The sequence below is a fragment of the Ipomoea nil genome, unplaced genomic scaffold (genome assembly GCF_001879475.1).
Source record: "Ipomoea nil cultivar Tokyo-kokei standard unplaced genomic scaffold, Asagao_1.1 scaffold1708, whole genome shotgun sequence".
NCBI classification, from domain to species: domain Eukaryota; kingdom Viridiplantae; phylum Streptophyta; class Magnoliopsida; order Solanales; family Convolvulaceae; genus Ipomoea; species Ipomoea nil.
Window position 1 is genome coordinate 295,743 of NW_017618136.1, and position 23,621 is coordinate 319,363.

General features: G+C 35.7%; 3 protein-coding genes and 1 long non-coding RNA gene across 6 annotated transcripts; all 4 read left to right on the forward strand.

Moving 5' to 3' along the window:
• The first annotated feature begins 694 nt into the window (after window positions 1–694).
• LOC109191614 (protein YLS9-like) lies at window positions 695–1,792 on the forward strand. Its single transcript, XM_019342222.1, has one exon. The coding sequence runs from the start codon at window positions 758–760 to the stop codon at window positions 1,523–1,525; it is 768 nt and encodes a 255-aa protein (XP_019197767.1). The 5' UTR covers window positions 695–757; the 3' UTR covers window positions 1,526–1,792.
• A 6,151-nt stretch (window positions 1,793–7,943) lies between these two features.
• On the forward strand, window positions 7,944–14,414 carry LOC109191642 (5'-3' exoribonuclease 3-like). 3 transcript variants are annotated; one of them, XM_019342257.1, is made up of 25 exons: window positions 7,944–8,072; window positions 8,157–8,377; window positions 8,537–8,642; window positions 8,932–9,008; window positions 9,139–9,330; window positions 9,440–9,559; window positions 9,674–9,736; window positions 9,833–9,940; window positions 10,052–10,102; window positions 10,177–10,344; window positions 10,423–10,500; window positions 10,582–10,728; window positions 10,839–10,937; window positions 11,526–11,618; window positions 11,697–11,792; window positions 11,894–11,964; window positions 12,036–12,164; window positions 12,253–12,329; window positions 12,422–12,462; window positions 12,564–12,638; window positions 12,741–12,886; window positions 12,993–13,058; window positions 13,142–13,217; window positions 13,437–13,516; window positions 13,614–14,414. In XM_019342257.1, the coding sequence occupies exons 1-25, from the start codon at window positions 7,949–7,951 to the stop codon at window positions 14,260–14,262; spliced, it is 3,153 nt and encodes a 1,050-aa protein (XP_019197802.1). In that variant the 5' UTR covers window positions 7,944–7,948; the 3' UTR covers window positions 14,263–14,414. The 3 variants fall into 3 exon arrangements, with proteins under 3 accessions (XP_019197802.1, XP_019197803.1, XP_019197804.1); XM_019342258.1 differs by having other exon boundaries at window positions 10,842–10,937; XM_019342259.1 differs by having other exon boundaries at window positions 9,833–9,937; window positions 10,058–10,102.
• Window positions 14,415–15,124: 710 nt separating this feature from the next.
• Window positions 15,125–16,620, forward strand: LOC109191646. The gene is made up of 2 exons (XR_002055965.1): window positions 15,125–15,266; window positions 16,194–16,620. It is a non-coding gene; the product is annotated as an uncharacterized LOC109191646 (long non-coding RNA).
• An 885-nt stretch (window positions 16,621–17,505) lies between these two features.
• Window positions 17,506–23,265, forward strand: LOC109191643 (transcription factor E2FB-like). The gene is made up of 14 exons (XM_019342260.1): window positions 17,506–17,962; window positions 19,850–20,033; window positions 20,194–20,253; window positions 20,616–20,701; window positions 20,789–20,877; window positions 20,995–21,049; window positions 21,366–21,418; window positions 21,545–21,595; window positions 21,704–21,752; window positions 21,859–21,924; window positions 22,041–22,117; window positions 22,209–22,428; window positions 22,563–22,629; window positions 22,698–23,265. The coding sequence occupies exons 1-14, from the start codon at window positions 17,816–17,818 to the stop codon at window positions 22,823–22,825; spliced, it is 1,332 nt and encodes a 443-aa protein (XP_019197805.1). The 5' UTR covers window positions 17,506–17,815; the 3' UTR covers window positions 22,826–23,265.
• The last annotated feature ends 356 nt before the right edge of the window (window positions 23,266–23,621 follow it).

Genomic DNA, 23,621 nt, shown 5'->3' on the forward strand with positions numbered 1-23,621 from the left:
GTTAGTCATAAATAATTTAAATTAGTTTATCATTGTAGATTTTTGTTGGTTAGAATCACAAGATGGGGTTCACTCAAAGTGTATTTTTTAGTATTTGGTACATGTTTTTCATAATCAAAATTAACATATTATGTACTCATGGAAACAATATATTTACTTCTTGATTTGAGTCAATCAAATATGGGCAACATAGTTTACCTTCTTGTGATTTTTTGCCAGCTAGGATCGTAATGCGTGAATTATCCAGTGCACATTTTTGGAATCAAGACCAGTTTGCATGAGTTCCATCGATAGATCCACATGTTGCATGCCCATAGACGGCGGACTAGCCATGAGGAACCCGACATTGACGACGATTACCCATGTTCTCCATAATAAATAGGAGTTCCCAGAATACTAATTACGTGCGCATCTTAATACGTAAAACCAATTATGACAATTATAAATTTACCCTCAAATTTAACATAAGATGAATGAAAAAATAAACGAAAGACTACATTGAGCAAACTCGCAAAAATAAACGAATGACTATATTGAGCAAATCGCAAAAGTATATGACTATCACCAAAATTGAATAGGACAAAATCAAGAAAAACTGCCAAAAATTAATTTGAATATTAACTCTTTCTGAAATGGAAATCAATAATGACAGAGGGAGTAGTTGAGAATATTTACCCACGTGTTGGGTGGGCCCCAGACTGCACACTCGGTTAAGTCGATTTCCAGTCATCTGGACTGTGGTGCTGGATTCTCTATCATGGGCGATCAAGCTACACCACCGGTTACCGGCTACCCAGCTGCCGCCGGCGTGCCGCCGACCAACTCCAACGGCTACTACTCTAACCGCCCACCACCTTCCGGCACCGCCTACGCTTATGCCGCTCCGCCACCCCGCGCCTACAACAACAATTATAACTACAACCCTTACTACCAGCAGCCGGGCCCCGATGCCATCCGGCGCGCCATGTTTCTCCGCCGCGTCTTTGCAGTGATCATCGCCCTGTTCATCATCATCGGCACGGTGTTCTTCATCATCTGGCTCGTCCTCCGCCCCCGCATACCCGAGTTCCGGGCCGATTCGCTATCGGTGTCCAACTTCAATCTGTCGAATAACCTCGTCACCGCGAATTGGGAGTTTCAATTCACGGCGCGGAACCCTAACAAGAAGATATCTCTCGACTACGAGCACATTTACGCCGAGATTTTCTACGACGACGAGTCGCTCGCGGAGACCAGTGTGGCGCCTTTCTATCAAGATTCCAGGAATGAGACTACATCGAAGGCGGAATTCGCGGCGAAGGGAGCGTTCGTGGAAAATTGGGTTGTGGAGAGGATCAACAAGGAGAGGCCCGACATTGTGTTCAGGGTTTGGATGTTGGCTAGGGTCAGTTTCAAAGCCGGATCCTGGAGGACCCGGAGCCGATACCTGAGGGTATTTTGCGGCGGTTTGACGGTAGGGTTTGCGCGGAACACCTCTTCCGGTAACCTTGTCGGAGCGCCTAGACAATGCCGAGCAGGGCTGTAGTTGTGCTGGCTTTTATTCACTGAGGTGAATTTTCGTCTGAACTTTGCTTGGATAACTAGGCTATTCGAATCTGTATCTGATTGAATTAATTGCTAGCTATTATGTTTAGGACAAGAAATTTTATGTGGCTAACAATGATTGAGTTTGGGCAAATTATGGTATGATACAGGCCAAACCGATTGACTTTTAGTGTTATATGTTGGTGTACAGCTCTTTAGGATATGATCATGATTAATATGGATATCTTGAATTGGTCTCTGCAACTTAGTTTCTGTGTTCTGTTGCTAAACAATAGAATTGCAGGTTTCGGTGTTAAAGCTCGTAAATTTGCAATTAGATGTCAAGTGTAAGATTGAGATTGAAATTCTACTGCTTTTCGACATAATGGTTTTGAATTTTGATCGTTTCATAACATATCAGTATATGAACTCTACCGGTGTCTGTTTTGTGACTTTTGTTGTCTTAAGTTACGTTTTTACTACTTAAACTTACATAAATGAGTACAAGTATAGATGAGCCGTGGTTCATATAACAAGGTATTGTTTTTACTCTTTGGGTTTATAATATATAGTATCATGTGTTTATGAATTGAATTTGTTGGTATGTTTCTGAATTCTTCCAATTATGTATTGCCTGGAGCTTGATATTTCTCCGATCTCTTTCCTAATTGCTTGAAATAGTTCTGAGCCGCAAGTTTCAAATCATGCTCTTTAGTATCTTAACCTTAATTTGTTACTATGAGTCTAAGACTGACGGTAGCATTCTTTCACACCTGTGCATCTTTATGGTGCTTTGTTAGATCATGTATTTTATTTTAATTGCCAGTTTTAGTGTTCATTTTGTATGAAACTTATAGCACCATGGAGACACACACAAGTGGAGACAGATTTTAGGCCAGTGGGGTGAAACTGTGTGTTCTTAAGAATCATATCGTGCCTATTTGTGACTGTAGTTTGAGATCCTTAGTTCAATCTGACTGCCTGCATATCTTCCTTGAACTAGATCCTTAGTAATTCATCTAATCATTTCTGAACTTCTTGATGCTTTCTTTGATGGATAAATCTGGAACCATTTGATGATTTCTGGTCTGAGAAGTTGATCTTAGCCGACTGTTTGAAACAGGGATTTTAGAAGTCTTTTTTTTTTTTTTTTTTTTAAATGGCAGTTGATTTGTGTGATTCTTTCCATGCATTGGTATATAGGAAAAGATGAGGAATATGAGCAAGTGCATAGTGTGGTTTAGGGCATGTTTGTTTTATTTGTTGAATGTTAAGAAGCTCAAATTCGGTCTAACTCATAACCTGAAGTACTCAAGCTCGGCTCGATAGTAATTGAATCGAACTTGAGCAACTCACCAATAGTTTGACTAGTTTATACCTCTATCCTGAATTGTTTTGACCAAGACTCGATAAAATACAGATATCAATGCAATATGAAAAGGTATAGCCGTATAGGTTTCTAGTTGAGTTCATGGTATTGTTTGGGTTAAAGCTTTAGCCTTTGCATTAATAATAATGCTATTTTCCCCTCTAGTTGAGTTCATGGTATTGTTTGGATTAAGCTTTAGCCTTTGCATTAATAATGCTATTTTCCCCTCTTAAAAGGTATATAGGCTTCTAGTTGAGTTTATGGTATTGTTTGGATTGTTTGGATAAAGATGACCATTAAGCTTTAGTCTAAGTTGATATTTGGATCTTCACTAGTGGGCCGGTTACTTTTTCGACACATTTCAAGCAACATGTGGACCATATTCTCTTTGTATCAGGTGACGTAGATATTTGAATTCATGACATTTGGCATGAGTGTGTTGACTGTGTTCTATCATAGTTGAAAACTGCACATTTATGTTTATATTTTATATGTTCAACAAGTGTTTACTTTTCAAGCATGATCGTGAATTAACTTATAAGCTAATAAAATAAAGATATTTATTCTGGTACAACTTTTTTTTTTTTTTTGTTTAATGTAGTAGGTAAGCTTTTTGAAAGTATTCCTTACTTTGTCATGTCATCTTACTCCTCGTTTGGGATTGAGTTTATTTAGAATCTTAGAAGCTAGGGAAAATCAGCACTCCTTTCTTGCTATATGTTATGTTCCCTCCACTTTATAATATATCTTCTCTTCTAGTGCATTGTCACTTTACCACCACCAAACACTTCTATTGCATTGTCACTTTACCATCACCAAACACTTCAATTAAGGTCCAATAATTTATCAACAATAAACTGACAAATATCTTTTTTACCATAAGTACTTGAACTATGTACTTTATGCTGATATAACATATTTTGAACTTTTGATTGATTAAAAAACAAGTAGATCGTAATTTTTACACAATTTTTTTCAATAAAAAAAAAATTGAATGCAAAACAGGTTACCAAACACTTATTTTTACTATCTTAAAAAAAAAACACTTATTTTTACTTATTGACTTGACCTGACAAACTAAAACTTGAATGATCAATCATTACGTGTGCGTGTATATTGTTAATTGAGTATAATTCCATTATTATGTATGATATTGTAACTATCGTGTCTATCAACGCTAATGATAAGTTAATAAGCAATGTAAAAAGAAACAAAATTCAGCCCGCATAGACTTAGGTCATTGATTTAGTAGGCAGTATTTGAGAGAAGAAATTGTATGAGTGATTTACATTCTTCCAAATATTATGTCAAACTGAAATGTGGGAACCCTAGGATTGAGAATTTAACCAAGAGAAGAAGAAATAAAGTTCAACTTGTTAGACTACTTTTTCAGTACATTTCAAAGCAAATTATTACCCTTTGTCATACTAGACTTTAGACATAACTAGCCGCCTATTATGCATGCTACGGTTATGCCTTGAGAAATCCAATTTTAAATTTTCCTATAATTAAACCTAGTATTTAATATGGAGTACTTAATAGTGTATGTTTCTCCGTTAGTCCGTTACCTTTATTGGTCCTTCGTCGTTTGAGTTCATCCAACGTTATCGCCGCCGCTACTTCTGTTTCCTTTACGTTTGCAAGCCGTAATAATAGAGCTCATGTTAGATGATTTTTTATAAGAAATTGGGGAATAAATAAGCAAAATTAAAAATGAAACGCTACTCAAAGTAGCGTCGTGTTGGATTTTGGCTAATTGGGACCAATTAGTTAAAGAGAGAGAGAAAAAAAAAAAAAACTATTTATCAAACATTTACTTTAGCTTATTAATATTTTCAGTAACTAAAGTTTGTCAAGCAAGTTGATAAAATTTTTATGATCAACAATTTTTCAAACACCCACTTAGAGTTACATTACGTTGTTTGATATGATACTTCCTGAGAATTGTTTATAACTAAATGAGTGGAAGATAATCAAGAAAATTGTATATAACTAGGTGAGTAAAAATTGATCAAGAGCTTGGACAATATAATAGATTATGTGTGTGTGTATATTGTTAATTGAGTTGTTTTGTAATTCCATTATTATGTACTTTCAATATCATAAACTATTGGTACATGATATTGTAACTATCGCGTCTATCAACGCTAATATAATGATAAGTCAATAAGTAATGTTAAAGCAACAAAACTTAGCTCGCATGAACTTAGGTCACTGATTTAGTAGGCAGTATTTGAGAGAATAGACTGTGGGGGTAATTTACATTATCTCAAATGCTCTGTCGAATTAGAGTGTGGAGATCCTTGGAGTTGATAATTCAACCTTTTAAAAGAAGAGGAAACAAAACTCAACTTGTTATACTACTTTTTCAGCTACTACATACCATACTAAATAACATCATCAATGACGATATTAAAATAAAGAGAAAATTTCAATTTTGGTCATATGAGTATATGACTATAGGGGTCTTGTTAATTTCAGTCTTTGACTTTTAAAAGTGTCAATTTAGTACCTTAACTATGCAATTTTTGTCAATTTTAGTCACTCCAGCCAAATTTCGTCGAAAAATTTTAATAGTTAAAATAATGAGGGTATTTGGTCATTTCACGACTCTTTTCGTCTCTCCGGCGAGTCCATTTCTTTCTCTCTCATATATGACGTTCTTTCTCCCTCTAAACCCTATCTTTAATATCATCAAGCCTTTTTTCTCCATCATCTTAGTTCATTCATCGGAAACGGGAGAGGAAGAGATTGACTCGTTTGGGAAGAAAAAATGAGACGTGAAATGATCAAAATACCCTCATTTAACAATTAAAATTTTCTGGAAAAATTTGGCCGACAATTTAGCCGGAGTGACCAAAATTGACAAAAATTGCATAATTAAGGTACTAAATTGACACTTTTAAAAGTTAAGGACTTAAATTAACAAGACTTTTATGAGTTAATACCCAAAATCGTCCTCGACTATAGTGATTTTTCTCAATTTCGCCCTAAACGACTTTGGTGACCTAATATCGTCCCAGACTTTTGTGTTTCGCTCAATTTAGTCCTCCATGTGTTATTCCGTCAAATTGGTGTTAAATTAAGGGACAATTCAGTAATGTCAATATTGATCTCTCTTTACTTTCAACTTGTGAAGTGCGAAATTCCTCTTTCTTGTACGAATTACACCCAGAATTACTCCTAGACCTGCAAATCAAATTTTATATTCGCAGTTTTAAGAGTAATTCTGGGAGTAATTCGTAAAAAAAAAAAAAAAAAAAAAGGATTTCGCAGTTCACATGTTTATGAGTAAAGAGATGCCAATATTAAAATTACTGAATTATCTATTTATTTAAGACCAAATGGACAGAATAACAAATGAGGGACTAAATTGAGTAAAAACACAAAAGTCTAGGACTAAATTGAGCGAAACACAAAAAAGTCTGGGACGATATTAGGTCACCAAAGTCGTTTAGGACGAAATTGAGAAAAACCACTATAGTCGAGGATGATTTTGGGTATTAACTCAGACTTTTATAGTCATATGACCAAAATTGAAATTTCCTCTTAAAATAAATGAGAGCATAATTTTATTAAACAAAATTCATTTAAAACATTGTTATGTTTGAGTTGTAAATTATTCTCACATCTTATAATTCATTTCACTAAAATCCAACTACAAATAGGAATATAATTAATCTCACTCAAACTTTCCATTCATTCCAATTAGAAAAACAAAAAACAAAATAAAAAAAATTATTACTTTTGGTAAAGGTAGTATTATGGAGTGTTTATTAGTTTGTTTAAGAATTAAGATGACAAGACACGCAAAGAAAATAGTTGGCACTAAAAAACAATTTAAATGTCACTGTCAGGAATCTTAATTATCTCTAATTTAATGGTTTGTTTGGAAACTAAATGACTTTCGCAATTTATTTTTCAATTTTTTTTCTTGTTTGGATATAAAAAAAAAAATCAAATGAAAATATTCATTATTGTGAATTAAAAAGGCTCATATTTGCATCAATAATTATCTCTAATTTAGTGGTATGTTTGGAAATTCAAATCCGTCACTAAAATGTAGATCCTTCCCAATATTCCTCACAAATCTCTTACTAATTCGTCGCTAAATGTAAATTTAACCAAAAAAAAAAAGATTATCACTAATTTAACAACAGAATAGGTTATTTAGTGCCAAATAAATTTTGGTTTCGTACAAATAAATTTTGGTTTTGTACCAAGCATTGACTTAAATTAATTTTCTAAAAATTAAATTATATTTTTCGTTATGCCCAACATTAGTATGCAATGTTAAAATCATAGTTATAATTTTTTTAAAAAATAATATTTTATAATTTTAAAAAATCATAAAATTTATAGTTGTAGAATTCATATTATATATTAAAAGGTATAGTTGATAATTTGGTTAATAATTATGGTATGATTAATAATTGTAAAAATATGAATTTAGATGCGGTAAATGATTAAATATAATTATAGTATAATTTAATGTATATTGGCCAAAGTTTGATAGAGTAAGATACTTTTGTCTGTTAAAAATGATAGTATAATATTTGTAGCGTATATGTACAATTCAATAAGTATAGAAATACGGAGAGTACTAATCTTGATTCCCCCTTACAAGTTTTTTAGTTTTTAGATATTTATATTATACAACAACAACATTTACATATTTGATATTTATATTTTAGGAAATGATTAACTAAAATGTAAATGAAATCAAATTTATTTATTATATATTCTAATATAATATCTACATATATTATTACAATTAAAGAATGTAAGAAAAAATATGGTGGGTGGTAATAATGAAAATAGATAATGAAAGTTATAACGATATAGACATTGTTGTCCAAAAAATTATATAATTTTATAACTTAATATATCAAAAAATGTAATAGAAAAACAGACATAAATGAATGATAACAATTTTCATTCACTCTTATTACTAATGATAATGATTTAATGAATATATAAATATGATGATATGATGTATTAGGTGACACTTTTTTCTTTTGAAACTTTTTAAGAAACAAAATAAAGAAATGGAGAATGAAATTTGGAGAAGTGAAAAGTGAAAAGAAAATATTGAGAAGTGAAGTAAAGCTGGTTCTGAACCCAGTGATCTTCCCAAGAGGGAATTCAGTGTGCAGAGTTTACGTTTCGTCACTTCCCAGTACCCACTGCCATCATCTCCTTCATCTTTCTTCTTCTTTTGATCTTCAAATATAAATATATATATATATATACGTTCCTGCAGACTCTTGCCGTACACCTTTCATTCTCATTTCTTACACAGACACCCAGAAATCTGCAATGGGAGTTCCTTCGTTCTACAGGTGGGTGGTTAACAAATACCCAAAAATAGTAGAGGACGCTGTCGAGGATGAATCCTCAGTTCCCTCAAACAAACGCGAGTTCGACAACTTTTATGTTGACATGAATGGGATCATCCATGCCTGTTTCCACCCAGAAGATGATGTGATGATCTTGTCTCTCTCCGCTTCTTTTTTTGAATTTTTTTCTTGGTCAATGCCCTTTACGTTTCAGTCTTTCCCTTGTTAAGACTGTACACTTAATTGGTTTTTTCAGAGATTTGGGTTTTTAGTTTTAAACTTGGTTTTTTGTTTCAATGCTCAGCTCTTCCCTCCAACGACGTATGATGAAGTTTTCCAGAAAATCTACGATTACATTGATCGGCTGTTCAACATCGTACGGCCTCGGAAACTCCTGTACCTGGCCATAGGTGAAGCCTTAGTACCATAAGATGAAACTGTAATGTTAACTGTAATTGACAGTTGGTCTTAGGTTGTATTGCTGCAAAGTGGAAACACAGTTTAGTTTAAGCACAATTGCCTAATTGAGTTACATGGAAAATTGTCCAAGCTTAAGTTGTCTAATCACAGTTGATGAGTATTGCTGTCTAATCTTTCTTAAATGCTAAGAAATCTCAAGACAACCTTGAAACCTATTCTCTTGGAGTTTTCATTGATTTGTGAAATAATTCTAAGAATGTTTGGTGTGAGTTTATGCAGATGGTGTTGCGCCACGGGCCAAAATGAACCAACAAAGAGCAAGGCGTTTTCGGACAGCTAAGGATAAGGACATAATTGTAGGTCTCCTGTCTTACATAAGTACATGTTAATTTACTAGGACTAGTTTATGCTGTGCTTTTGTGGTATATGGTCATAATAGGTTTAGAGAGACATTGATAGGATTGAGTGTATAATATGGTGAAACAGGAAGAAGAGGAGATGAAACTGAGAGAGAAGTATAAAAGAGAAGGTAAAATTGTCCTAGACAAAGAGGAGTCTGAAGTGGACGATTCGAATGTAATCACCCCTGGGACATTGTTTATGTATATACTTTCTGAGAAATTACAAATTTACATCCAAGAAAGGATCCGTGAAAATCCAGGGTGGAAGAATATTAAGGTTTACTCTTTGTTCTCTAAGACCTTAAATTTCTGTTCTTTGGTTTTGAGTGAATAGAAGTCTAATGATGCAATATATATATATATATATATATATATTTTTTTTGCAGGTTATTCTCTCTGATTCCAATGTTCCCGGTGAAGGGGAACACAAGATAAACTCTTTTATACACGCCCAACGTATGTTTCCTGGTTACAATTCCAACACACGCCATTGTTTGTATGGCTTGGTATGAATTTTTTTATTTTTTATTTTTTTTCCCGCAATTCTACCTGTGAAATTTATGCCCATATTTGCGTTTATTTTAATTGCTTTTGTTAAGTTTTTCCCCAATACTATGCAGGATGCTGACTTGATTATGTTAGCATTAGCATCACACGAGCTTCACTTTTCAGTTTTAAGGGAGGTAATAGAAGTTTTCTTCCAGTCTATATTTTTGTCAGTGATGTTTCCATTATAATCGTGAAGGCTTTTTGTTTATTCTCCTTGTTCATTTTCCCAGAATGTTCTTAATGTGAATGATCAATCGAATCACTTATCATCTCTTGAACTTAGTATGCGAAAGGCAGAGAATCCTACAACGAACAGTAGAGGATGGTTTAAACAGGTGGAATTGGAATGAACTCTTGTTAATTAGTTTATATGTTTTCTTTACTAATGCCTTATAGTTGTTATCATCGTTACTGTTTTAGAACTAAGTTAGACTTAATTATTTTGACAAATTCAGTCTGACAAGGGGAAGCAAATTCATGCAACAAAGAAAGATTTTCAGGTACTTTATCGTTTAAACTGATACTATGGTGCTTTATATGATTGGTTAATCTTATTCTTTGTTTATATTTGCAGTTTCTTAAGGTTTGGGTGCTCCGGGAGTACCTTGATCTTGATATTAGAGCTAAACTTCCCGAAGATTGTAAAGCTGATTTGGAGAGAGTAGTTGATGATTTCGTGTTCATTTGTTTCTTTGCGGGAAATGATTTTCTTCCTCACATGCCCACCCTCGAGATTCATGAGGTGTTTCTCGTTTCTTTCGTGATTGACAATATTTCACGATATCTTAGAGTTGTTAAACTAATATCTCTTTTACCACAGGGGGCACTTGATTTACTTTTGTATGTCTACAAGGAAGGATTCAAAAACCGCGGTGATTATTTGGTTGACATGGAAAGGGTACAATTTTTTTATAAAATTTAATTTTAGCGGTAGACGGATGTAATGTGAATGTTTTCAACAAACTGTGATTGAAAACAGGTTGACGACCCGAGGGGCTACATTAAGTTGTCAAGAGTTCAAAGATTCATACTTTCTGTTGGTGAATTTGAAGAGAAGATATTTAAGAAAAGAATGGAAATTCGAGAAAAAAGAGTTAGACGGGTACTTTTAGAATCCCGAGATGATGTGAGTTCGTTAACTTGTTAAGTGACTCCAATTTTGATCCACTTTACATTTATTTTTGCTATTTCGTTTCTTGTTCTCCAAGACTTCTGCAAATTTGTTACTTGTGGCACCAGGATGCGGAGGAAGTCAATATGGAAAACATGACGAACCAATTTGACGTTGCAGTCTCTCTCGGCTCTGATAACCCGCAAACTTCTGACGTTTCTCTTGTATGCCATTGGTCTTTTTTTGTTAATGTTTAACTGTTTTCCCGAGTGGGATTTGTTATTCGTGTAACGTTTTCCCTATATTGTTATTATTATTATTAAGTCTATTATTATATAATAACAATAGTAATTTAAGTGGTGCAAATCAATAGGCTGACTAAGTATTAGAACTTAGTCAGCATTAGGTAATTGGTTACCTACATTGATGGGATGTAGGTTATTTAGACCCCTAAGTCCTCTCACTGCTCGGTTGACGTATCATACACCTATCTAGAGTCACTGAGAGAAGTGAGAGAAACATAACTGAAACTTACGCAGATTCTACAGCAGCCCGAGGAACTTCTGCAACGAGTCCCTGGTGATCAAGAATCAAAGCTATGGCTGGAGGTTGGTGATCCTAACTCTTTTCCTTAGCCACGTATTTACTGTTTATAACGTGGATTATGTGCTTACATTTGGTATCAGAGCCAATTTTATCTCTGCCTAGCCTTGTTTAAATTGCACAATTCAGTTTTTTTTACATATGCTATATTGATTCGGAGGACATAAATGTAGAGTTTCGAGGGTTACATTAAGTCCCGACTTTTGTAGGCTTTAAGCAATACGAAGGATTTGAAGCAGGAGCTGAAAGACATCATCCGTGCAAATGCTGATACGTTTAAATATGGCGGTGCGGTGGATAAGGTTAATGTTATGCCCATCTTTTTTTCATTAGTTGTTTTCTCGGAGGAAAGCTCGTTGTAATTTTTCTGTTTTCAACAGGTAAAATTCGGTGAAGCGGGCTGGCGGGAGCGGTACTACACTGAAAAATTTAAAGTGGAAAGCGGTGGAGATATAGAATCCACGAGAAAGGCTGTTGTATGTTTTTCGGTGCCCTTGAAGCGTATTATGACCTATTAAGTGTTTTTTAAGGTTGTATTTTAGTAAGAATTTCTTTGTTGTATGTTTCTCTTTTGCAGGTTGCGAAGTACACCGAAGGCCTACATTGGGTCTTGTTGTACTACTATAAGGGGGTGCCGTCGTGGAACTGGTAAGAAACTAACGAGGTTAAAACAAATAGAGATTGATCTATATGAATTATTGACGTGATTGTGTCATTAGGTTTTATCCATATCACTATGGTCCATTGGCGTCGGACTTGAAAGGAATGTCTCAAACGAAGGTGAAATTTCAGAATGGGCAACCGTTTAAACCTTTTGATCAACTGATGTCTGTCCTTCCTCCCAGGAGGTAAAACATTTACATTTTACATTCACGGTTTTTGTCTTGTTTTTTTTCGGGCTCGTGTTCTTGAGTTGTGTGTTTATATATCCTTCAGTGCTCATGCTCTCCCAGAAGCGTACGGGTCTCTCATGCAAGATGAGAATTCGAACATCGTTGAATTTTACCCTACTGGTAATTCCTATCCAATTTTTTTGATTAGGCTATAATTTTTTATTTGTTTTGCGGTGTTGATTCTTTATTTCCCTTGTCTTTTCGATGTTCAGTGTTCGATACTGATCTTGATGGGAAGCGATTTACATGGCAGGTTTGATTTTGTTTCGCTATATATTCTTTGATGTGCCTTGCATATTTAAATCTCTCATTGATCTTATCTAAGAAAATGCTGTGTTTCTATCTTTACTGTAGGGTATAAGCAAGCTGCCATTCATTGATGAGGAACGTCTCTTAGTTGAGACAAGGAAACTCGACAAAGATCTTACGGTATTTAGTTTGGAATGACTCCGTACTTATTAAGCATTATTAATCGGATGATAGATTTAGGCACAGATGATTTCGTTTGTAAATTTGAGTCTGTTAATGTAGGACCTTGACAGAATGAGGAATATGGAGACTGCCGAGTTGTTGTACATGGAGGGGTCGTGTAAACTTGCGTTGTGTATTATGTCGTCTTTCAAAAATCGTAAAGGATTACAAGAAAACGATGCCATACAAATAGATCTCGCTTTGAGGCAAGTGCAACATAGCAGACTGTCCTAATAGAAAAAAATTCTTGAATATATATATGCTTACACGCTTTTGCGACATGGTTTGATTGTTCACCGTGCAATTTTGCAGTGATGGAGTTAGCGGTCTTGTGTGGAGTAAAGATTATTGTACCAATGATCTGCCAATAGACACTTTGTAAGTCGTTTTATTATTTGCTCGTTGGAGTACTAAATATGCATGTTGGGTTTGTAATTGTAATGGTTTTGTTATTCTTTTAGGTGTGTGTTTTATCGGACTTCTCCGTGCTCTTCTTCTCTTCCTCGAGTACTAGCTGGTACCGATTTCCCTGAACAGGTTTGTACTCGTTAACAAAGCTTGTAAGAAGTTGGAACGTCTGTGTTGCTTCCTCCCGCTTTTTGGGACTGTTAAGAGTCCCACATTGATAAAATAAGATAAACATATGGGTTTATAAGGCCATGAGTTAGAGTAACTAATTTGTTGTATTCAATATTTTAGTGTGGTTTGGCTCATTAGCCCAACCTTAGTTTATAACATTGAATTGGTTTTCTGCAGATTGTTTTCGAAGCTGACATTGGAGAAACAGTGCTTTGGCACGAACTCAACGGTAGACCAGGCTACAGTTCCTCCCACAGGTATGACTACTCGAATGCTTTTTTTTTTTTGTTTTTTTTACTTTCGTATTGTCTCTTAGGTTGTTACATTCTTGAGAACGTATAATTTGGAACATAGGTATCATAATAATCATGGATCATCGATGGGTAGGGCGAGTAATAGCCCAAGAAATCATAGGAATTCTGTTCCTGACGAGTTTGTAAAAGGTTCTGGTTGTGGATGGGGTGGTTGCGGTGGAAGGCACTTTTCTGAACCTGAATTGCAGAACCATAACAATTTCCCAAGATATAGTCCATCTAGACCTGTTGCGAATTCTAGAATTCATCCATCATCGTCTCCCCGGGAAAGACCATATTCTAGACAACCAATCGGGACTCCAAGCAATCAAGGGTATAGGTCTAGATCACCATCAGTTGTTGCTCCACCGCAATCTTTCTTTGCTCCGACTGTTAACCCCTGGGTACGAGGGAATGCAGGCCCCAGAAACAGCGGGCTAGAGAGTCAATGGCGGGTGCCTGCACCAGCAGCAGCTGTTGCTCCCGCTGATAACCCTTGGATACGAGGGAATGCGGGCCCCAGAAATAGCGGGCTGGAGAATCAATGGCGGATGGCTGCACCCCCACCTGCTGCTCCGACTGATAACCCCTGGATACGAGTGAATGCACGCTCCAGAAATAGCGGGCTGGAGAATCAATGGCGCCCGACTGCCCCAGCAGCGGTCTCTAGAGGAGGACAGCCTGGTTGGAATAACCAGAACAGAAGATAGAAAATGCCATTATTCTGACTTTCTGTTCCACTAAGTAGCCAAATTTGATTACAGGCTGACAAAAATATGGGCATGGGACATCTGTTTTGTGGGAATGGATACTGAGTTTTGGGGATACATTAATATAACAACCAGCTGTTTTTTGCTTATTACTATAATGTTACCTTAATACATTGGAACGCATAATGTGTTGTCATTTTCTTGGTTTTCAAACACAGCCCATTAGCCAACTTTGGTCATAATATGGATATTGATTGTTCCCAAATGATTAAAAGGAGCTAGAGTTTAAAGGCGACATAAACGACTAGGACAATGATTATCAAGTTTTGAATACATAAAATTTTCAAGTTTTTGTTCACGGGTACTTCGATGATACAAATATGAATCAAAAACACTATTTCTGTATCATCTAGAGATTAAATACATAGACATACAATTATAACTTTGTTTGACATGGAAAGATGCTATTTTATGCATTGTTAGATTAGACATAGTCCCTGCCCTCGCACGGCAGCCTTTGTCAGTATTAGAAAGCTTGCTGCAGTTACAAGCTTTCTATCCAACATGACAAAAAAAAAATTAAAATAAAAATAACTTTTAAAAAGTCACATCATCTAAAAATAGGAGAATTACTGGAATGAGGTTAGCCTTAGATGTTACACCTATTATGGTAAACCTCGAACCTTTAGCTATAGATCCCAAGTGGTAGACCTCTAGTTTCATGGAATAGACTTTGAACTCAATAATCCATACTCATAAATAAGCCAATCATTTTCAAACTTGGAAATGCATAGGGAGATTGAGTGGCATTTTTTTAAAAAGGAAAAAATTGATTCTATTCCTGTGGGTGAGATTTAGAATATAGGAATACTTAAGGGGCTCCTCATGCAATTTGAAACGCCTATGGGGCTATGGGGAATTAAAATGGGATTCGGGTCGGATGTGTAAGGGTTCTACGCCACAGAATTTCGCAGCTCCCTCTGCATCTCTACCGCCGGCCGCCGGTGAGTCCCTATGCCGTCTCAGTTAATTTCTGCTTGAATTGAATCCGTTTATGTTTACTCCGTTTTCTAGGATTAGTCGAACAATGTCCATTGATGTTCGTTTTCTCTTGTTTTATAGCAATTCCTGTTCAGTTACATGCACCCAACGATGAATGTTCAAACGTAATAACATTTGGTTTAATGCGATGTAATCATTGTGTTATATATTTAGTTAAACTTAATGAATACAGTAGTGATGAAAATTCAGTTCAAACGTCAGTAGCAGCCATGAATTGATTGTTAATCTTATAGTTCTGATAAAAAATTGACATTTTTCTCTGTTTCCATCCAATCTCTGTATTGGAAATTTGGAAATTTGCTGCCCTGCTATTGTGATTATGATTAACTTTAGCAGCTCAGTTGGTTCCGGGTGGGAAATTGTGGGCAAGGATTGACTTTACATGCTGGATTTGGCAATTAATGCTCCAAAGTTTCCTGTTTGGTAAAGCTTATGATTCTAGATTGTGATTAAGAGTTATGACTATGAATTGTAAATAATCAATTATCAGCTCCAAGTTCATTATATCAAATAAGCTAAAACAGTAAAAGGCGTAGTCGTTTAGAACACCTATAATCTGTAATCTTTGCCAAACATACTTGAAGTAGATTGTTATGGTTGTGGTTTATTGACATTTACTTTTGTTTGCCTTGGATTGGGTTCATAAAGTTTGAAGTTTTTAAATTGATTTGTCGAGTAAATGAAGGACACTGCTGTTATAGTGTTATGATTCAGATAGCATGTGTAGCTCGAATGCTTGTGTATGGTATCTTGCTAAAACGAGTTTCTCGTATATGCTGTATGTAGTCATTGTCCTGTTCTGTTTGTATGTTTGAACTTTCTGTGTCTGTCAAAGACTAGTTAACACCGCGTTCTTTTTCCTTCTCCAGAATTTGAAGTTTGCCTGCCATGGGTAACAAAGCTGCAAAGCCAGCACCTGCAGGGCCATATGACGATGTGTTGTTTTTGAAGAGTGTGCCTCCTATAGATCAGGATTTTGCCCGTTGGCTAGCTCGGGATGTTGAGAGGATCCATCGCTTCGTTCCAAGAAAGCCTCGCGCTATCAAGCCCCCAGATCATTACATTGAGTACATGCGCATGAATGGATGGCTAGATGTAGACCTGGATGACCCAGACTTGGCTCATTTGTTCAAGTAGATGATCACCAAATAAGGAACACAACTCTAGTTATTTTTTAAAAATTTATGTTCAAATATTGTAAAATAATTAATGTGTGCTAAGTGCTAACTGCTATATTGGATAAACAAAAATTAATGCTAAATAAGCTTTGATTTTATATAACTTGCCATTGACATATTGCTCTTAATCTGCTCCAATAGTGTTTTTTTATGGGCTTCAAGGTTTAGGGTTTAAAAGGCCCGTTTGTATAATGGGCCACCAAATACCTGAAGCAAAAGGCAAAGACCCAGCCCAATATTACATGACGGCTTTCGAATCGGCGATTCGCGCTCGAAAGAGAAAGCACCGTTTGCCGTTTGGAATGGCGATATTTTGGCGCGTAGCCAACTTTGCTACGCCATTTATGATCTGCCTAACCCTATGACCAAACTCTTGCCATTGTGTTCACCAAATTCCTCAGACTTCAAGATGTCCTTTTTATCTGAAAGGGATGTTATTAAAATAGATAAATGGCATGTTTGGTAACATACTACTTAGAATCAGTTAATTTTGATTTATTTGATCACTATTAGTGTTTGATTTGGTTAAATAATTAATATGAATGTTTGATTAATTAATTTTTTGTAACAATTTATTGCTCTAAAATGTTAAAATTCAAAAATATTGTTCAAATAATTTTTTTTCGATAAGCTTTTTGAAAAAAGTTATTTTACATGTAATCAGTTATCATCTAATAACTAATTTACCAAACACTTTTCTACAATCAACTAGTCAAACCGACTAACATAATAAGCTAACAAACTATTTACCAAACACCCCAAAATATAATTATGGTACATGGTTAACATTTTAATCAAACTTTGCCCATACTCTTAAGCAATGATAACGGTTTCGTTGTTATTATTATAATGGTTTAATAATGTAATTTAAAAAAAAAAAGATTTTGGGATTAAGATAATATATAATATAATACGGAGTAGTAAATATTTTTATAATATACTCCGTATTAAGGAGTAAATATTAAATAAAATAATATAAAAATAATGTTCCCTCCACATCTATATCCGAACCAAATTCCCTCGTCCTCTGCTTCCCACATTCCTTCATCTTTCTCTCTCTTCCCGCTTTTTTTCCATTCCCCCCAAAATTCAGATCTCATCTCACCTCTCTGATTCAATTCCTCTTCTCAATTTCACTCAGCTCCGCTTCACATTTCTTTCGCTTCTCCCTCACTGAAAACCCCCAATTCTTCAAAACCCCGGCAAGGGCTTCAAATCGAACTTTTTTTTCTTTTTCCTTGGAATATAACGGAGATTATCGGGAATCGGGAAATTTCCGGAGTTTTGGGAGAAAGGTTTGTGCTTTGCAGATCATGCAGCAGCAACAGCAGGAGGCTCTGAAGCGTCAGCAGCTGCCGTTCGCGGCGGTGCAGCCGCCGTTTGGGGATTACCACCGGTTCTCCGCTGACCCGCGCCACCGGGCTTCTCAAGAAGCTGAAGGCATCGTCGTAAAGACTCCAGTGAGTACTTGAATTCTTTTTTGGTCGTTGATGAGATTTTATTTATTTATTTATTTTTTTTTTTTTTGGGTTTGCTAAACATGTGCTTGGATTTTACTGAGTATGTGTGATTGGAAAGGAGCTTTAGTGAAATTTGCAGTGTATGTTTAAGTGCACAGGTGAAATTAACTGTATCTAGTTGAAAAGCAGATATTTTTATGTTTGGTACGGCTTTGTTGAACCAAATTTTTATTATTTGTGGTCGTACTTGGATAGAGATTGAGTGATGCATTTCAACTTCTTTATGTTATAATATGATAGTTCTCGTGAGATTTGGGTTATTGGATTGTGTTAACAATAACATTTGGATCTTTAAGTGATGTTCACAGCAGAGTGTGGTTAATTTGGTGTTTTTAGTGATGTTTTGACTCTGATCTACTTTGAGTTGAATAAGTTTAGAGATTGCTGTAGAGGAAGATGGATGCTATGCATGATTAACTATACACATCACAAGAAGTTGGATGCTGGCATTTTTGTTTATATTATGCCTATATGGGAAAATAGATAGTAAAAGTACTATTTTTGAACTTGCTCATTGACTGGTGTTTGGAAGCTATGTGTCAGTTTGCAATCTTGGAGATGCTACTAGTGAAACTGTGCTCAAGCCAAATATTGTGCTGTGATTGGTCATGAACATAAGAAATCAATGCTAGTGACCTTATTTTGGGAAAACATTGAGTGACCTTGGAAAGAGTATCTTCAAAACCAATTTTAGCTTCAAAGTCGTGTTTTGCAATTAACTTATTGCTCATTTGATTCTATATAGTTGGAAAGTAATTCCTTTTGTACTTGTGATGTTATGTGGAAGCCAGGTAAACTATGAAAGGTTATAGCAATGATTATTAATTATTTCTTCATTAATTACTTCATCCATTCTTTGAATAGAATTGTATTTGTAGCCCCAACTTGCATCTAGGATTTGGTGATTACAAGGGTGAAGGAAAATAGAAAATGTGTATCTGAGAAAGAAAAACTAGAGAATTGAAGTAAACGCTTCCTAAGTGCCTTTACTAGGATTATCTGACAAAGGATCCCTGGTATAAACTATTACACAGTTACTTCTTTCAAACCTGACTTTTTGACTCTGACCGGTCTTAGCTATTCCGAAACTGTACTGTCCCCTGGACCCCACCTGGCTTTTATTACATGATACAAGAATACTTTGTCTTAGTCACGACTCACGAGCCAGTCGAGCCTTGATGCGTAATATAGACTACATGTACTTTGTTATCACAGTCTCTTGTAAGTTGCAACATAGTTTTACTTGCTCTCTTTTCACACACATTTCCTGCCTCCAGTTCCTAATTTTGTTTTGCTCTTTGTCTCGTGAGCAATTTCTGAAAGGAATCCTCACAAAAGAGTGATGTTTGAAAGGAACCCTGTTCAACCACTCTCTCCACTATCTCCAGTTTATCTTCAGGTTGTGCTATTTCTTTTCACATTTGTGTATGCATGCACATCTTGGGTTATACATGAGCTATTTACAGATTGTCATATGAAGTGTTGTTTGACCTAATATGGGTTTTAGTGGTTTGTGAATGATTTCTTTTCTATTTTTGTGATTGTGATTGATTTTCAGCTATTTGAGTTATTCAGATAAGGTTCTTGGTTAATTTGATGTGACCTTGGCAATGTTGCGATGGCCCCCAATTCAGCTTCTATATTTATTCATTTTCATTTTAATGATGGAAATATGATCTTAAGTGGATTGATGCTTATTGATTTTAGACTAGTATTCTGCCAACATTATTACTCTTTATATATAACTTTATTTTTGTCTCATTAGTTTAGGTCTCTCAATCATGGTTTTACTGTTTTTCATACTGACTCACAAATTGATTCAACTAGCCATTGAAGCGGAAGAATGAGACAATGAATCACAATCAGGTGTCTGGCGATGAGAACCCAGGTTTTGTATATTCTCTCAACAGCCCACTGCAAACCCCAGTTTCAGGGAAAGCTGGAAAGACACAGAAAATGCCCAGGACATCAAAGGCTAATAGGTCTGCATCTCAATCTGCTGCAAATGTTGGTGAGAATTTTCTTTACAAATTTTGTTTTGAGCATTATGTTAAGTTATTCTTTCATCACAAAGCAATCTTGAAAGTTCAGTTTTTATCTGTCAAAGTTGTTTTGGTAAAGCACTCAACTATAAAGAGGATCAAGTAAATTTTGGTTGATGTGGATTACAGGATCTCCTTCTGGCAACAATACCACTCCAGTTGGTCCATGTCGGTATGACAGCTCCCTAGGTAACTAATACTTTATGACCATGCTATTTACTTATTTATATGCTTCTGTGTCTTTTATTATTTATTTATTTTCTGTATATGTCCATTTATAAATATGGGTGTGGGAGTGGGAAAATCATATCATGAGCTCCGGTTGACCTAGCATGGTGATCCTTGGAGCTATTCTGAGTAAATGCCAATTACACTTGTGAATAATGTTTATAAAGGATCACACTGCATGTAAACTGTGGGCTTCATAGTAAAACAAGACTAAGAGCATGCGCCATATGTTACTTTAGTATGATACTATGATGTTCCAGACTTGTTATGACAAGAAAGAATAGAAGAGGGATACATTGACAATGTTTTTGTCTCTTGCACAGGTCTATTAACAAAGAAGTTCATTAATCTTATCAAGCATGCAGAAGATGGCATTATTGATCTAAACAACGCAGCTGATACATTAGAGGTTACCATAATTTCCTTGTTAGTGTCTTATATGTGCCCAACTGATTTCTACTAGCTGAAATTACAGGGTTTTCCTTATTCTTAACAGGTCCAGAAAAGGCGTATCTATGACATAACAAATGTCCTGGAAGGCATTGGTCTAATAGAAAAGAAACTAAAGAACAGAATTCAATGGAAGTATGGAAATCTCTGGAATCCATATGAGTTGGATTAAGCTTGTTCTTTGTTTAATGCTTTATTTCCCTCTAGATTTTTCTTAACAAATGTGAAGTGACTAATAAAGAATTTGTGCAGGGGCCTAGATGTGTCAAGAACAGGAGAGCCTGATGAAAGTGTTCTTAGCTTACAGGTGAGAGGAGATATCTGGTGTAGTGGTGCCCTTGTTGATTACATCTTTGTTTCTTATTTCTTATTGCTAATTGTTCTTCATTTAGTTCTTTTGGAGCCTCGTGCTTAGATTACATTTCTTACTAACGGATGTAATCATTCTTCAAGTGGTGCCTATGATTGCCTGGGTGGCTAAGTATTGGTTAGGTTACATTCACAGCATTATCCATCACTTGCAAATGCCACATGCGCGATCTATAGATTTTGGTGTCAGAGTTAACATTGGTGATTATGAAATTTCAGGATATATTCTCATGTTTTCTATCCCACTTTTGCAGACAGAAGTGGAGAGCTTGACCTTGGAGGAGCGTAGAATAGATGAACAGATCCGGTAATTTATGATGACTTTATGGTATTTGAGAATGCTGTACTCAACTATGAATGCGCTAATTTTGGGCAACATTGCTGTACATTAACCATGATTATGCTAATTTTTTATACCGTTGATTTGCTTTAGAGAAATGCAAGAAAGGCTGAGGGACCTGAGCGAAGATGAAAACAATCAAAGGTCCACATTTTTTGGCATATCAGAATTATAATGTTCAAACCTCAAATGGCTATGAATTCAGTTGCTCATGTTTTTCTTCTTTTCGTGGTCTTCAATTCATTCAACCAGGTGGCTTTTTGTTACTGAAGATGATATTAAGAACTTGCCCTGTTTTCAGGTACATAATGAATTTAAATTTGTCTGCTTTCATTTTCTCCAACCGTGTTACGTTCCTCTGACCACTTGACTTTGTTGAAATATAAATATTCTGTTTTCGTGTTCAGAATGAAACACTCATAGCTATTAAAGCTCCACATGGCACCACCTTAGAAGTTCCAGATCCCGACGAGGTTATATTTACTATTATTAAGTTGCTTTGTTCATTTTCCTTTCGGTTCAACTGATTGTTCCATTGCTACCTGTGTATGTTCTGGCTTTCTAGTTTTACTTTTTGTTCTTTCAACAGGCCGTTGATTATCCACAGAGGAGATATAGAATAGTTCTGAGGAGCACCATGGGTCCCATAGATGTTTACCTTGTCAGGTATTTTTGCTTCTTGGAACAAAAAGAATGATAGTTCTATCACTTCTCACTGATGTCTTCTTTCATTTGCATTGTCTGTCCAACATTTTAGCCAATTCGAGGAAAAGTTTGAGGACATAAATGCTTTCGAAGCACCACCAAACATCCCTTCAACACCAGGGGCCAATGAAAATGCAACTACAACTATAGAAATCGAAAGCAGAGAAAATGAAGTTGGTGTGCAGGAAAACGAAACAGAAAGAATGTCCTCAGATGTTGGTACATCACAGGACTTTGTGTCTGGAATTATGAAAATTGTTCCCGATGTTGATGTAAGTCCCGTCCCCTCTTGCAAGTCTACATTTCATTAAATTTTAAAATTTTCCGTGGTATATTTGTTGTAGCCTCCCTGGAATGAACCATAATCGTGTTTGCTTCCTTTCTTGATTTCTCCTTGCCTTTACAGAATGAAGCAGATTACTGGCTCTTGTCAGACGCGCCTGATGTTAGCATTACTGACATGTGGACTGAATGTATCCTACTGATTTCCAGTTTTTCAATTTCCCTTTTGAAATCGTTTTATTCCCTGACTCTCACATAGCTGAAATTGACTGGAATGGCTTGGGTACACTCCCCGAAGATTACACCATGGCAACTGTGAATACACCGCCTGCCCAACCTCCACCGCCCACCAAACCACCTTCCACAGCTAACACCAGCAACAGCTAAGTCGCCTGCATTTCCGAGTGATGCTCAGGCTCGGTATGTTCTCATTGTCCCGGCTACATAACAACTTCTAAACCTCATTAGTGGTGAAGGCGAGGGGAATGCTGCCAGGACTGTTATGTTGTACATTTTTCCAGCGAAGAGTTGAGACGACAGGAGGGTTGCTTAGCTTGTTGTACAGTTTCTGTTAACCAAATACTACATGTAATACCTACCAATAAATGAACAGATCAAAGCCCTGCCTTGTCCATGATTAGCCGTGTGTATTTCTCATTCTAGGCTTGTTTATATCATGCATCAAACTTGTCTAGGTAATAGAATGTCTGTAAACTCATTGTAGTATTGTACTGTCTGTTGAGCAATGGATAATCTTTAATATGTTCTTGTATAAGTGTTGTGTTGAATGAAGAACAACCAGAACAGATTACAAGGCGTAAGCTATTTGTAACGCCCAAGCCACTTTGCTTGATATTTCTGAGGTTTCTTACATCCTTCTAGACGTATCTTGAACTTTCTCATAATTTGGAATAGTTTGGAAGCATGTACATATTAGAAGATGTAGAGATACTTCAAATATTTTAGAACATTAGTAAATCTTCTTTGGTTGTGTAGAGATTTTTGGAGGATTCTAAAGAATAAATCTTAGTCTTATGATCAAATAGATCTTCACCATCCATTGATAATCGTTATGCTATGGACCCGTGTCCAACATGCATTGTGGACACAGTAACGGTGCCGTTAGTGGCACCGTTATCTTCCACTTTTTTTTTTTTTTTTTTTTTTTTTTTTTTTTTTTTAA

What these genes read in the sequence shown, in the direction of transcription:
- LOC109191642 (XM_019342257.1), top strand. Translation starts at nt 7,949, where the DNA reads ATGAAATTTGGAGAAGTGAAAAGTGAAAAGAAAATATTGAGAAGTGAA. An exon ending in CAACAAAGAAAGATTTTCAG is followed by an intron (nt 10,103 to 10,176) that starts GTACTTTATCGT and finishes TTATATTTGCAG; the next exon opens with TTTCTTAAGGTTTGGGTGCT. An exon ending in AAACTTCTGACGTTTCTCTT is followed by an intron (nt 10,938 to 11,525) that starts GTATGCCATTGG and finishes CGACTTTTGTAG; the next exon opens with GCTTTAAGCAATACGAAGGA.
- LOC109191643 (XM_019342260.1), top strand. Translation starts at nt 17,816, where the DNA reads ATGCAGCAGCAACAGCAGGAGGCTCTGAAGCGTCAGCAGCTGCCGTTC. An exon ending in AAGAACAGAATTCAATGGAA is followed by an intron (nt 20,878 to 20,994) that starts GTATGGAAATCT and finishes GAATTTGTGCAG; the next exon opens with GGGCCTAGATGTGTCAAGAA. An exon ending in AAATTGTTCCCGATGTTGAT is followed by an intron (nt 22,429 to 22,562) that starts GTAAGTCCCGTC and finishes TTGCCTTTACAG; the next exon opens with AATGAAGCAGATTACTGGCT.
- LOC109191614 (XM_019342222.1), top strand. Translation starts at nt 758, where the DNA reads ATGGGCGATCAAGCTACACCACCGGTTACCGGCTACCCAGCTGCCGCC.